At 38.4% G+C, this 16,292-nt stretch overlaps 1 protein-coding gene across 4 annotated transcripts in view; it reads left to right on the top strand.

Annotated features, from left to right (window-relative positions):
* Positions 1 to 16,292, top strand: part of OCA2 (OCA2 melanosomal transmembrane protein) — a 209,544-nt gene that overhangs the window by 38,813 nt on the left and 154,439 nt on the right. For all 4 annotated transcript variants that reach the window (XM_081947658.1, XM_081947657.1, XM_081947660.1 and 1 more), the window contains exon 4: positions 15,367 to 15,465. In XM_081947658.1, the coding sequence (XP_081803784.1) occupies positions 15,367 to 15,465 (99 nt within the window). The remainder of the gene's footprint in view (positions 1 to 15,366; positions 15,466 to 16,292) is intronic.

Here is a 16,292-nt window from a genome sequence, read left to right as displayed (position 1 = left end):
GCTTATAAAAACTGATTTAAATTGAAGAATAGAAAAATCAAGCAGCGAAATTAAACTTGCAATGGTTCTGGACAGTGGCTTTCCCTTTTTTTTATATGAAAGGAATCTTTACAAGCTTTTTAAAATGGATGGAGTAGGTCTTCTTTTTCTACCTTTCTTATTCTGTGACTCTTGGTGATTCATAGATCAAAGCTTTCCTCTTTCATCGCTGTGAGTATTATTATTATTTAATTCATTTAAAGACTGGACCACTTTTTCTAATTTGAAATATAAAACAGATATAAAAAAAGAAATATTTTAAAAGCGCTACGTGTTGGGAGGTTTTGTTGATTGGAGCTTTGTGTACTCAAGCGGAACTTTTCTCTTTCTTCGCGATTTGTTTTGACGGCTCATTGCAGAGCAATAGGGGTAAGCCAAATGTCCCTTTGAAGCATGTTTTCAACCAGAGAAGAAGGGAAAAAACGGCTTTTGTGAATCCATGTTTTAACTTTAAAAAACCTTCCAAGCGAGAGCACTTTGTTTAAGATGGCAGAATGTCAAGAAAATAGAGAGACTGTAAGCTTGCAGACAATATTTTCAGAATTACTAAAATTGACAAATACATATGAGAGAATTGAACAAAAATTGGAATTTTTGGAACAGCTACCAGAAAGACGTGATCGAAAATTTGATGATGTTCACCAAATGCAAAATGAGGGGATTAAAATCCAAAGAATTGAAGTGGAAAATGAATATAAAACGATTAAACTTGCTGACATTTATGGTAATTGGTTTGTTTTTGAAAATGTAAAGAATGGAATACTGAAAGAGGAAATAAATAAAGAGGAAACCTATTTCAAAGGGCAAGACATAGAAGAAGGAGAAAATAGTAAAGAATTAATGGATTATGAAACTTTATTAATGAAAATATGGATAACACTGCTGACAACTAAAGACAAGTGGAATAAAGAAGCAGAAAGAGGGCATCAGGATTATATGAGAGATCTTACAAGCAAGGAGTTGCTAGGACTAGTCCATACAAAGCTGATTAAGAAGAAACTTAGAAGATTGATACCACAAATGGCAGAGGACATAAGATTGTTTTGTTATAGGAAAGATACAGGTTGATAGATGGAAGAGTATAATTTAAAACTACTAGCTAAGCCTAGTGAAATTTAGTGATAATAGGTATAGTTAAATAAAAAATTGATAATGATAATACTGTATACAATGTGTAGTGTTATGATAAGCAATAATTGGATATGAATATTGAATGATACCCAAGATTATATATAAAGGTCAATAATAATAATAATAACAATAAAAAGAGAACTAAATTAGACACAGTTAAGTTTTGATTATTAGGGGGAAAATGTTATGATATAGAATATAGCCAAATAAAGAAAGGATAATAATAATAATCTATATATATGTATGGGTATAATATAAGGAAATTGGATGTAAATTGTAAACAGCGATTTGGAAAGGAGGATTAGAAAACTTTGTTATTAAATATTATGGATGTTTAGCTTGGATAGGATATAAGGATTTAATGTTAATGGAGGATTTTATAAATAAATAAATGAAATGCCAGTATGTGGTTATGTATTAAATTTTGCTATATTTTATGATGAAGGACGTTTAAACAATTATAGTCAAATAAAAGTGGAGGTGTGATGATGGTAATATGTATAAACATTTGAGTTAAGATACTAGAGTTAATATGAATTATACTTGATGATGGTAGAGAGATGTACAAAAACCATTTGTAACCAACTGATACACTTTCTACAGGATGTAAAGAAGGAGGATTTTTATGTTTGCTTTGAAAATTAAAAATAAATAAAAAAGTTTTTGGCAAAAAAAAAAGTATGGAAGGCTGAGTGAACTTTGAACTGTGACATTTGAACTGCCGAACTGCCGCTAGCAATCAGCTGAAATAGTCTGCAGTGCTGCCCCCTAACCACTGCGCCACCTTGGTTCAATATCCTTATGCGGTAAGAGTAAATAAATCCTTTATTAATGAAACCTATTAGAAACCTATAGGTTTGACTGAAAGAATAGTCTTTCCTCTGAAAAGGCTGAAGCCAGATGGAGAGGAGGATTCAAGCAACATAAAGTAGAAAAGAGTTATCTGGAAGTAGAGCAGCAAAAAGGGAAAGGACCTTGCTACCCAGTCTTGATGAGGAATCAAGATTTAAGTGTGGCTTTGATCTTACTAAATGAGATCAATCCACTTGTCACATTGATCATTTCTGGAACATCAAATGATTATGATGTCAAAAGACGGACAATCTGGTTACTATCATTACAATTGTATTCATGCACTTATCCATTCACTAGTATTTTGAGAATAGGTAATTTCTCATACTGGCTTTTTTTCATATCACTCTTAATTTTCTAAACTTATTTGTTTTTTCCTAAAAGAAAAAGGAAGTTGGTAACAATTGCATGCATTTAAAAAGAGGTTTGCAAAATATAGTAGGCATCAGGTTTCTGTTCATTTCAAAAGAATCAAAGTCCAAGTGGAAGGAAGGAAGGACAGGATAATAACAGTAGCTCATATGGTTTTGCTCCTTTAAGAATAATGTCATATACTGCTGTAAAAACGTTTGCGTATGTGATTGGGCATTGGGGAAGGGAGCCTTATGGTATTATTGCGGAGAGTTTTTGTGAATCAGTTCTGCAAATAGGTTCAATAAATAGTTAAATAAATAAAAGGAAGCAAAGAATGATGCTAGCACAGTTTTTGAAAGGATCATACAACTTTTTATTGTTATTTCCAATATATCCTTCTCTATTACCATCAGTCCACTCTCAATCTATATAATGCTTCCTGTTCCTTCAGAATACCTTGTACTTTTGTCTTTGATGTGCCACAGAGTTGTTCGGAAGATGCCATTATTAGCAGATTGAAATGTACCTATCACATATTCTTCTTTTGCTTTCATTTCCTTTTCCCCTCTTCTTTGTGTGAAACAGCACATCTCTTACTATTGAATATGATTGTTTTATGGTTGTGGAATGCCGAGATAAATTATAGAGTTTGAGTGATACTAAGCCACTTTATGTGTGAACTCTGTAGAAATAGCTGCCTTGCTTAGTTAAAGTCTGGCTACTCAGATTATGTAAGTAAATATTCCAGACATCCATTCCTCCTCTCTTTTCATATATAAGGAAAACTGTTGTGTTTATACAATATACAATATGCTTTATATAGTACAGAACCCCTAAAAAAGAGCTGTCAAACTTGTGGCCCGTGGGCCGGATGAGTCATGTGCTAGCCATCCCCCAAGCCCGGTTTAGCAAAAGGAACAAAGTCGGGATACGTCATGTGATACTGCTGCGATGACGCGAGTTTGACACCTCGGCCCTAAAATAATATGTCACCTTAAATTAGTGTATTCTTTCCAAGTTCTTAAGATGACCACTTCACCCACTGTTGGTAGTGTATATCTGCTTTTAATTTTTTAAAATAATTTTGCTTCCCAATTTGCTCCACCTTCACTAGCAGATAGAGAAGATAATGTTTCTAAGAATATAGGCAGCAGCAGTACCTCATGCAATCATAATGCTAACATGATCTGAGCATCAATCCTCCTTAGGATTTTATTGACAACTGTTTCATTATGTAACATTCAGAATAAATACTATGAACCTGATTTTAATTATCATTAAGATTGATAATAGAACCAGGAAAGCCAAAATCGAGAGGGAGGGAAGGAAGTGAAATGGAATAAAATAGATTTATCTTTACTTGTATTGAGGTTAGTTTTATGATAGTATCTGAATTCATGTTGCTCAGCCTAGGTAGATGTGATCAGAAAGGCTGTACTTTATGGATTTTCTCAATCTCTCTTAAAATGGAAGCTTTAAATACTGGCTGAGGGTATTGCTTTGCAATATAGAAAATGCATTAGTGTTGGTTTCCTACAAGTGCCGCATTATTTTTATTACAAGCAGTACACTGTTGATCTAAAAATAGTTGGGTTAAAAGCCTGCTGACGTTTGACCAAATAAGCTGTGCTAATTAAAAAGATTTACTTACCGTTCATATGCTTTGCCTGGAATCAATAAAGAAAAGGATGTATTTTTTTAAAAATAAATATTATGTTTTGCTTATTTTCACTGCACTGAGGAATGCAATAGCTGTGCCCCCAAATCTGATTAAATACAAATGGGGAGGGGAACGACAAAAATAGTAAATCCTGAAAGAAGGTTATTTCAACGCTATTCAAGTTACACAGAGAGGATTATATTCCAGATATATTGGATTTTTTTCTATTTAATCTGAAAACCAAGCATTTCAGCATTCACAAAGCAAAAAAAATGTGTGAAATATTAACACACTGTATGGATCAAGAATGATTCTTTTATACATGTAGAGTGGTGCATAAAAGTTTGTAAAGTACATAGTTAATATATCCTGATTTATTTTGTCAACAAACTTATTGTTCTGACCTAGGCTTCCCAAGAGCATGAAGCAAACTCCTGGTTCCAACAAAAAAAACCTTTTATTAATTTACTGTGAATTCTGCTCATTCACATCCAGCGAAGTCTTTCAAGGGAGGATTTGCAGTCACAGGCCTTATCTTGCTTGGAGAGCTGACAGGCCGATATCTGCAAAACATGCCAAGGAGTCTCGGAGAGTCACAAACCAATTAAGGGAACTAATTGTCTTTTGCAAACTCCACTCCCCTTTTGCTCCCCTTTTATTTCCTCTGGTTCCTCCATTCATCGTCCATCTGTGGCCTTATTCCCAAGTCGACCCCTGTTCTTTAGCTGTTCCCTTCATCTGGCAACTCTGTGCATGAGCACACTGAGAACAGGCGCCAGCTGTTTGTCTGCCTTACTGATGTCTGACTCTGAAGGCAGCTGATAACTAGCATACAGCTTTGGCTCAGTGGTGTATTAACCATTAAGCAGATTAAGCACGTGCTTAGGGCACCTGGCCCAAGGGGATACCACAAAGCTGAGAAAGAAAAAAACCCAGTGAAGATTTGTACAGTGTGTACAAAGGAGGGGAGCACCAAGATTTGTCAGTGCTTAGGGCACCAGTGAGCCTTAATTTGCCACTGTTCTGGCCCCCTCTCTGCCTCCGACACAGAGCCCTCATCAGAGCCTTCCCCAGACTCCAGGACTGGCCCATGTTCCTCTCCAACCTCCTCACTGTCTGAATCTGGCCACAACACTTATAACACTTTGTGGATGAGAAATGAGACAAAATTATTAGGAGTTCATGGGTTTGGTGGACCCAACTTTGTTGAGTTTCCTGTGCTTTCAGTTCCCCCAGTATGAAATGATATTCCTTACAACAGAGATGGGTTACTTGTGCTCAGCTGTCTTTTTAAATGTACCCAATGGCATTTTGTTCCTTCATACATTAGGTCTTCGGGCTGCTTCAAGGTGAACAACAGAATGACTGGGGGGGTGGAGAGTGTCAACCACAGGGTATAGAGGAACAGTGGTGTAACATTCTTTGAAAGATGTTATAGGGCATCCAAGATGGAAAGCGAAAGAGAGAAAAGCCATCAGTTTGGCATATTCCAGTTGTTGCATTGGAGAACAGAATCTTGTGGGTGTAGAAAAAATTGGGAGGCAGAAAACCTCCTTGTTTTTGCTGTCACATTTTATAACACTGAATGCTTGCTTGACTAACTTCCTTATTATTCTATAAATAAACCCCACACATTGGGGACCAATATCGCATTGAATCTATTTGGTGTTTAGTCTCCTTTTTAGCTGACTTCTTTAGCTGACTATTCAGGAGTTTTCAGATATTAATTAGATTTGTGTCACTGATGCTGGAGACATAACATTAAAGCAGTCACCGGTGATTTAGATCAACATCTTGTGGTTCTTCTGTGCATATTGTTGTTGGCATCAAATTATTCCAGAAACTCTGTGTCTCACATTCAATTTTTAAATCCTTCTTTTTGCATATTTATGCATTTCAGCATATTCCGATATCTAGTGAGGCATTCCTCATAAATCTGGGCTGCTCGCCCACATCAGCTCAGCTATGCAACATTTAACTCACCAAATTTTCTGCAAGGAATGGATGATGCTTCTCATGCACTTTTTGCTGACCCAAAGCAGAACAAGATACACAGGGGAGCTGTTTATGTGTACGTGTGCATATAGCTCTGCGATGATAGAATTGCTAGGCAATAGACATGTTTCAAAAAAATAATGATACAGCATGGTCCTTATCTGTTCTATTTAAATTTGAGCACAAAGCACAGAATGCAGAATAAGTGGGAGATGTTAGAAAGGTCAGTGCTTTTCACAAACTAGAGCATCACAGTGGAGGGCTTCGCTTATGCCTCATATATTTTTAGAAATATGCTAATTCTCTGCAGTCATGCAGATCTACACAGAAATAAAGCTTAGCGATCAGATGGGTGCCTGTTCATTGATATACTCAGAAAATCTCCATTTTGGGCAGAGAAGATTCACTACACTTAGCCTCCAGGCAGCTAGATACAAATCAGTTTGCAATTGCCATTAATTTCCCAGAGAATGCCCATTCACTGATCAATTTTGCAATGCCAGTTTCATCTTCCTTTCTAAGCCTGTGACTTTCCCTAAATGAAAATCAGTCAATGTTTTGGGTTTGCCCATTGTATGAATCCAGACTTTGTGGTTTGTAAAGTATGATTACATGCTACTTGAAGTCTAAACCCAGTGTGTTTTGCTTATTTAAGAAATGGTGGCTAGATAAAATAATGAAGCAACACAAGGTATGAAGGCCCAGCATACGTAACCTGGCCAAATACCATTTAACTCCAGCGAAATTTCCATATTGTCTACTCTCAGTTCGTATATTGGTTTCTATTTCAGGGCTGCTTGAAGAGTTTAGGGTGGCTCAAAAAGATTTGAAAAGGTTGTCTTGATTGTTTTCTTTTCACTAGTTCATCTACCCTTAAATCCAACATGATTCCATCCTACAGCTTGCAATTGGACAGTGGTTTTCAATTTTTGGTCTGCGGACCCTTGGGGTGTGTGATATCATCATAGGGGGTCCATGAAGACTTGAAGAAATGTTATGATTTAAATCTTGAGTTAAGTCTTGTGAGTCCATAGCCATGGTCAATAGCTACAAAAAATATTTAAAAGAGCCCGCGGTGAAGAAAAGGTTGAGAACCACTGCAATAGGATATTTTATGCAATTCAATGAAGTGTTATTTTTTTAATGAATTTGGATAAATGGTCCATATCAATTCAATTGCACAACCTTTGTCCCATCAAGTCTTTTATAAGTAGTGGATAAACTTATAAATCTTAGCTAAGTTTGAGAATTTCCCTTTCTCCTTTCCTTTCAGCAAGTTTGAATTTACTGCAATGCTTGTGCATCCATCTGCTAGAAATAGTTTGTGAATATGATTAAAGTTCTGTCTAAGTCCTTGAACTAGTTTATTGAATTAGTCTTTTAAAAGAAAGTATAACATGATGAATGGACTGGGAATCGAGATTGCTTTTGATTCATACTCACCCAGTTGACACCTGACAAGCAAGGAATATTGGGTTAATTTATTAAGGCTTAAAATAACTTATTTATAATTAGGTGATTTTGTATCATCAGTTGCATTTAAATGCTTTCTTAGGAGCAAGCCATACCTGCCAACACTTTCTGCAACTGGAGAATAAAAGCAACCAAATTATTAAGAGAGAGGGAATAGATACTAATGATCTAAACTAGCATTCCCCCCACCACCCAAAGGCTTGTGTGATTATACTGAAGAGTGTTATGAAAGAGAAGCTTTTTTCCCATTCTCCATCTTCATCCCAAAGGATGGACATACACAGAAAAGTCCTAAACTGCAAGAGAAGGACTGGCAGGGGGAGAAGTGAAAAGAGGAATGAGTTTAGAATTGTTATGAGCATCAAGCAAACTTAGTCTGACCCCTCTAGTGCTGTTGACCCTTATCTAGTTCTAACCAGGTGCTTACCATAAATTGAGAAGATTCATGTGCTTTTAGCAATAAATTAGTTAATTTGAATCTTCACATGTGGACCTGGTTTTTCACACCTGACATAACACCTTCCCTACTTGTTGTTTTCCAGATGTGTTGGATCCATGTAATCCTTGGTTGAGAGGGGAGGAACCTTCCTGCTTGTTGGTTCTGATCATTCCTATAGCAAAACTTCTAGTTTTCTAATGCCTTGTGAATAGTATTTTGGTGGCCAATAGCCATGGAGAAGAACATTTCTGCCATAATAGTTATACCCACCTATAAACATTGGAAAACGGTCTAAATTTTCTCCTGAGTCGGAAATGGTAGAAGGCATAAGGACTGGCTTTGAAAGAGAGGAGGAAGAACTGCTACCAAAACAATGGTCAGATAATAGAGACTTGAGAAATGTTTCACTAATTTGAGAAAAAGTCTTAAACGGGTGCCTCTCTAATTCACACAGAGATAAAATGAGATGGCAGGAAGCACATTCTGATGTGTTTGCCAGATTCTGTTTCTACACCTATTAACAATAAAAGTAGTTTCGATTCCACTCCTTCCCCTTTTCTTTGTCAAGACTGACATACACTTTCATCTATATTCCACTTTGCTCACAGCTTGACAAAGAAAAGGTGTGTGTGTGTGGAATGGAATGCAAGTTTGGGAGAATGGCATTCAAGCATCATTGTCCCCGGGAGACATGTTCCTACCTCAAGGACACACTGAGCAGATATTCCAGTATGGCTGGCTGGTTCCCATAACAAAATGAACAGAAGTGATTGGTGTACATAATGGACTGTGAATGGCCCATAGGGAAAGGGGGAATTAACTATGCTTGCTTTTGCACAGGAAGCCCAGAGCTGGTTTCGCTTCTTCTATCCCATGGGTGTCAAACTCACGTGATGTCACGTGATATAACAGAGCCGGGGTGGTGTGGCGTGGCCTACATGTGATACATCAAACTGCCAGTTTGACACCCCTGTTCTATGCCAATATGGTTTATTCAGTAAAGTTTATATTCTTGATAAAATAATGTCCCAGGAGTTTCTTTTTCTGGGTTCACCAATTGGACAATTGACACCTGACCTACATGGCATTGGTTTCTTAGTCAGGTCTGCCTTGCTGGGTCTAACAAAAATTCAGAATAATTTCTGAATTTACTCTATCTCTGACTCACTCTCAGGTCTTTTACCCTCATGTAATGTTGAAACTCTTGAAAAGCTGCAGGTGTTTCTAAAGAGGCCAGGGAAAAGGGATTCTGCTGTCAGATTGTTTTAAATGAATCTTCTTATTCATTTTCAGGGAAGTAAGCAGCTTAGAAACTTGTATAATTGGAGGAATACTCTAGCTACCAGAGCATGAATTCTCCTCAGACAAATATTCTGGATTTCTCCCATCCCCTCACAGACATGGGAGGATCTACAAGATGTAAAAGGCAAAGCATAAACCTATTTCTGACAAACCGTAAGCTCACTCAGAATCAATTGTCATAGAGAAGAGCTTACTCAAGTGCACAAACTTCTAGTCAAAGCAGACTCAATGCTGCAGATAATGAAAATGATCATAATTTGTTCAACTTGTGTGCTGCCTAATTCGCAATGACTGAGTGGCAAATCAACTATAAAATAAATTACAATAAAACCAATAAAACATGAAAGATAAAAGATGAAAATGAAGTTAAGGTCTTACTCTCCCTTACTAAATGCCTGGGTGAAGAAACAAATTTCATAATTTGATAGAAGGGAATGCTTATAGTTCGGGGTTGAAATGAGGCCTCCTTGGTATTCTCTACATTGTTTTTGTTTTTGCAGACATTACATTATCCAAACTAGGTAACATCATCAGTGTTAGCAGGGAATGGGGCTTGCTCTCATTTGATATTCTAGTGGCTTGCCCTGTCAGTGTTGGTGAGAGTGGTCTTGGTAGTCCTTTGGTTGGACTATTTACTCTTAGCTTGTTTGGCAGTCCCTTAAGGTATTGTTTGCTTCTTGATTGTAAATCTAATATTAATCTTAGTATTAATCTCTACTCATCTAGATGTTGATTGCTGGTAGGGAGGTGTTTTATTCCCTTTTTGGCTTGTTGATTGCCTCTTTTGAGTGATATGTAGATATTGTTTATGTCTATGTGCCTGTTAATGGCTGATTTGTCAGTGTGCCAGGCTTCTAGGAATTCTCTAATGTTTTTGCACTTGGCTTGGTCTAGAGTAGTCACAGTTTCACAGTTCATAAATCATCTTCCTTCATTGGTTCTTGATATTTCAGTTGCTTTTTGACTGATTTACTGATTTACATTGTGCTATTTACCTAATTCATGACCTCCTGGCTTTGATTCCTCAGTCTCAATAAACTACTGGGTAATGTTTATTTCCTGTTTGCAAACTCTCCAATCAGTCTCAGATGGGAGGGACATTTTATTTTTTAAGACTGGAATTATCTCTTTGATCTCAGAGAAGAAATCATATACACATGATTCCACTAATCCCAGGATACTTCCTAGATGCCATAAGACTGCAATTTATGATGATGTTTCTTGCATTTTTTTTCCATTTGAGACTGAGTTGCTGTAAATTATAGAAGGAAGAATTGGAAATGTACTGGAAAATAAAGAGAATGATAATATGAATGCTCTCATGGTTTTTAAGCTGATAAAATTCAGGGACTCACCCAGGTAATCATCAGGAGTCAACACTGACTTGAAGGTACAACAATAAATAAAAAAAATTAAGCAGCACTGATGAAAAAGCTTCTAAATGTGTTCCTTTCCACTGGTGAAGACCTCATATATGTCAGTGCTTTTTCTGGCCCTTAAGGAATGGGAAGAATGAAGTGTTTGTCTTCTCCCGTTACAGAGGCTTTGCAGTAAAAAAACCCTCATCAAATTCTCTTTTCATTAATTTAATCATGGTTCATTGATCACAGCAGTGTTTGAACATGCCTGCCTGTTGTGGCCCAGCAGGATCCGGTTGAGCTGCTGGTGGACTCAGATAGCGAGGAACCATATGTCTGCCTTGAACGATGTGGAGGACCCTGTGCAGGGTTCAGATTCAGAGCAGGGACCAGAGGGTTGGTTGGCCACCAGGAGGTGCCTGAAGCATGGAGCAGTGGGGAGGATCAAAGGCAGTTTGTCCCTGATTGAGAAGGGCTGAGAAACGGAAGCAGCAACTCTGTAGGCAGACTCACAGAAGATGATTAAGCACAGATGGTTGTGGATTGGCCCCTCCCAAGAGAGATTATAGGTGAGGCGTTGGGAGGGGACATTTGCAGGAAACAGCCGTTCAAATTAGTAGTTAAGAAAATCTATCTGTGTATTCTTGCCGTGTCTGCTCGTTTGGACTATCTGGGTTGCTCTATTGAACGTGAGTTGTCTGGGCCCTCAGTCAAAGGATTCGTTATCTCAGTAATTAAACAATGGCAAACAGCCAAGCCTGTGTTCTGGTTTATTCACAGGCGTGGAGAGGGGGTCAGAACACCTGCCTATTGTCTATTTTTATTGTTACTTACCTTCCCTACCAGTTCACAAATGTGCGCTCGCTCCCTTCACTTGCATACGCCTTGTCTGCACATGCTCGGAGGGTCGTTTTAAGCACTATGAAGGCTTCAGGGAAGCCTCGGGACGGTCCCTGAACAGGCACAAGACGTGTGTCTCCATCGCCTGGGCCCGGATCACCTCCGCCGTGCGGCGGCTCGGGCCTGGCGTCCTTGCGCCGCTCCGCCCAGCCTCTGCGCGCTCGCCATGGCCCGGCCTTCACATCGCTGCCTCCGCCGCCGCCAGGACGGGCTCGGCCGAAGGGAAGTCCGTCAGGCCTTGGCCGCGCCGCCCTCGCCTCCTCCTCCTCCTCTAGCCGCGCCACGCCATGCAGGCCACGCAGCCGCCTCGATCCCGTCCTCAGGCGGCACTGCGCCGCGCTCAATAGTCGCAACTCGGCTGCCTGCCGCCTTTCCCCTCCTTTGTCTCTCAGCCGGGGCGGCCCGCCCCCGAGTTGCGACTATTGCCGCCGCTGCTGCCGCCGTTCACAGGACCCGCCTTTCACCCTCTTCCTCCAGTCGGCAGGCTCTGACTTGTTCGCTGCCTGTCGGGCCCCGACGCTGCGTTCGAGCCGGAGGGGGAAAGGAGGAGAAGGAGAAGGAGGACAACAAAGCCCCCTTCGCTTTCCCCGTCCCCCTCCCTTTCGGCTTAATCCTTGCGACGCCCGCGCAAAGCCCCGAGGGGACGGATTCCTGTGCGGGACGCATGGCAGGAAGGCTATAGAGTCCCCCCTCCCTCCGCCGTCCAGACGGTCCCTGAAGCCTTCGGAACGCTTAAAACAACCCTCCGAGCAACCTGGAAGTCACTCCGGTTTGCTCGGAGGGTGGTTCTAAGCGCTACGAAGGCTTCAGGGAAGCCTCCGGACGGTCCTTGAAGCCTCTGGGGGGGGGCGGGGGAAGCTCTTTTCGCCCTCCCCAGGCTCCTATAAAGCCTCTGGAGCCTGGGGAAGGTGAAAAATAGCTTTTAAAAAGGTGAACTCAGCTGGCCAGCTCGCGCATGCGCGATGGCCAGCTGACAGGGCAGCGCCTTGCATGCCCTGACAAATGGCTCCACGTGCCACTTGTGGCACGCGTGCCATAGGTTCGCCATCACGGGCCTAGTGCCTGAATTTTAATCATGTGATTGTGTGGCTGTTGTGATGGTCATAAATGTGAGGGCTGGTTGAAAGTCACATTTTCAGTGCTGTTGTAACTTCACTACACTAAGGGTTGTCAGTCAACTGGTATGTTTAAGAACTATCATCCTTTCAGTAAGTATATTTTTGCTAATCCATTTCTTCAAGGGCAAAAGCATGCAGAACCTACTTCCAAATAGTGAAACCAACCATATATGCTCATCACATAAATCTCGAAGTTTTTGATACAATGAGTAGCAATGTTTCCATGTTAAGTACATTTCATATGTCTCTAGATTTTAAAAAAAGCCTTAGCTGCCATGTTCCAGTCAGCCAAGTGGACTAAATTCATGGGTATGTGTTTGCTACCCAGTCCATGTTTATGAAGCAATTAGTCATTTAGGACTAAAATAAATTTTAGCAACAAAGCACAATCATGGCTGAATAAACTCTGTTACAATATTAGTCCTTGGAGATTGCCAAGGTTCTGTTTCCATATTTTGAGAAATCACTGGCAACGTCTAAGGTCTACAATTGCATTTATGCTTGATAACAGAAAGCTTAGTACCTGGAAACCCTTTCTGGATTTTTACTGAAAAAAGAGAAAGGTGAACTTGTAATTTATGGGTTTGAAGATTAGAAACAATAGGTTATGGAAAGAAGGAAATTATGAAAAAACTAGAGAGAGGATAAAATATAAATGTATTTATAACCTCTGTGAAAATGATTGGACACCTCTTATTTATGATCTTTTTTCTTTCCTATTTCTATTTCTTTTTTCCTATTTTCTTTTATATATATAGTCACTATACTTTGTTAAATTCTGTGTTTCTTTTCTAATATTTCCATTCTTTTTATCCTGTTAAAAATATCTTCACACAAATTTATACTAATCTAATGAAGTTAAACTGTAGTTGATGGTGCTATAATTTAAAACATATTACTCTCATTTTTAGAAGTATTTATTATTATTTCATTGCTGTAAAATATATAATTGTTCCCATTTTAAAAATGATTGGTAGTACACCAGAACTTCATTTTTCAAGTTATACAGCTTTTACACTCTACACATTTATAGCAAACTCTCCCCCCCCTCAGCATCCTTCCTAACCATAAATGATATAGTTTACAAAGATTTAAGAAACTGTTTTTTAGTAGCAGTACAGGGTTTGGGTTTTTTTTTTGCAGCTGGAAAGGCAAATTAGATTAAGAAAACCATATTGTTTTGCCTCAATCAGTACATTTCAACAACTTTCAACATTTTAGGTTTTAAAAATACAGATGACATAATTTTCCCAACAGCTAGACCAAAAAGTAGTAGTTTATAGCCTTCAGAGCCACAAATGTTACATTAAAATGGCTGGAAGCATTAATGTTATAAATTGATTTTAAATGAAGGTACTCAATGGCTCAAGTGAGAGATGTACAATGTGTGTGTGTGTGTGTGTGTGTGTGTGTGTGTGTGTAAATAAATAAAGGGAGACTAGTATAGATCTATTTCAAGCTATTTAGCTCTCATCAGCTAGCCCTACCCTTACTGGGATTTGAACCTGGGCTGTATTACATATTAAGCAGGAGTCTTAGCCACTAAGCCACAGGCTCTCCTCCTTATCAGCTGAGCCAGGGAAATAGGTATGTATTTCTGTTACAACCCCTGGTATGCCCAAATATGGGCTTTTTATACAAATATAAAAAGACAACATTAAAAAAAAAAGGTTTTCTGCCTGGATGGTTTTCTGTAATGAGCCGAAGGACAGAAAGGGGGAGTAGTGAGCTCCCTCCCATATTTGGGCATACCAGGGGTTGTAACACAAATACATATACATACACACACACACACACACACACACACACACACACACAAATCTTACAAGATCTTGGCCTATATAAAATTTCAGAGGAATATTTGATAACAATATTTGCTTTTCCTTATGTTTTAGAAAAACAAAGTATGAGAAAGAGAAACAATACTTGTGATTTATATAATTATAGAATACATTATGCACCTGTACTTTCAAGTTCTTAAAGCATCTGTAACCTTGAATCTTCCAGAGATTATTAATAGGTAGTATTAATAGACACACAAACCCAAATAAACTTTGCTTGGTATCACAACATTTCAATATGATGACTTATATGGATACTCTTAATTTCCAGTTTATTTTATTTTATGAGAACCCAACAATCAACTTGTTGATGCATGATTAGTGAAGAACAAATAAGCATGAGAATGTTTTTATTTATAATAAAACATCTTTCTAAGACTAAAACTGATTCCAAACTGATTGTCACAGTTAAAGTAGTAGCTCTTCTCTGCTGTAGACAAAATTATTCGAGATGTATGCAGTGCCATTGCTGGAATCATATTTATATAAGATGCAGAATTTTGAGTTGGTACCGCAAAAAGGGAAGACTGATTGGAAAATTTACATCAATAATATTTTTTAGCTTCTATATAGTGAAGATAAATATACATTTCTCAAGTAGCTCGGGAAAATCAAAAGTGAAATAACTGCTTCCTTGATTACTCTGATCAGGAATTGAGAAAAAAGGTACTTTGATATATGGGCAGATGCTTCTTGGAAAAAAGATTTGTAAGAAAAGCAGTGTTATTACTACAAGAAGAAGGGAAAATGAAAAAACTGAGATAATATTGCTTGCCAGTTCTAACACAAATCTTTAAATTAATGTATCTGCTTAATCTAATAGTAAATCAATTTGTCTACTGATATATGAACTACATATACTGCTTTGGAGAGATGATTACTCTAATAATTATCTTTTTTTAAGGTATCATTACAGTTTTCCCAAATTCTTCAACACAAGATCAGAAGATAACTGTTTTACAGAAAGGACACCTCTGTTGAAAGTTTCCACTAAAAGCAATGGGTAAGAGGGTTTATTTTTTAAAAAAATGTATCTTTCTTGATATTGAGCAGTAGTGGGATTTAAAATGTTTACTGCCGGTTCTGTGGCATGGCTTGGGCGTGGCATGGTTTGGTGGGCATGGCAGGGGAAGGATACTGTAAAATCTCCATTCCATCCCCACTCCAGGGGAAGGTTACTGCAAAATCCCCATTTCCTCCCCATCAGCTGGGACTTGGGAGGCAGAGAATAGATGTGGGCAGGGCCAGTCAGAGGTGATGTTTACCGGTTCTCCGAACTACTCAAAATCTCCACTACTAGTTCTCTAGAACTGGTGAGAAGCTGCTGAATACTACCTCTGATATTGAGCCCCAGAATATATTATTAATGGCTGATGTCCTAAGTAATTTGAAGAGGGCTCATCCCTATGCTACTACTGGTATATCATAAATAACCTAAATGTTAGAGAAATAAATGCGAAATATACCACTTCAAGTTTGTGAAGGAAAGTGAGTTATAAATTACCGGTAAATAACTATCAACAAAGCATTGCTGAGATTCTCTTTCTTCTATAATAAGAGAACTATAATAGAACTCTACATCTTATCAAAATATGGGAAGTTATGTTCTGGACATGGAACTACAAGGACATTGATCAACAGTAAAAGTAAAGAATCATTTTGGAAATATATTTGTACTCTTTTATCTAGTTAAGATATATAAATTTCCTTGAAGCTATCCTTGGAAAGCAACTCTTCTTCCTTCTAAAATCTAGGATATTCTGAGATTACTTAGGAGGATGCCTGAGCTAGAAATAATTTATTTAGCCATTTCCCTAAGGATGACATGGA

This window comes from Natrix helvetica (genome assembly GCF_964273705.1).
Source record: "Natrix helvetica genome assembly, chromosome: 3".
In the NCBI taxonomy this organism is placed as follows: domain Eukaryota; kingdom Metazoa; phylum Chordata; class Lepidosauria; order Squamata; family Natricidae; genus Natrix; species Natrix helvetica.
The sequence above is the reverse complement of the archived record's forward strand: the minus strand, read 5'-3'. Positions and strand labels throughout refer to the sequence as shown.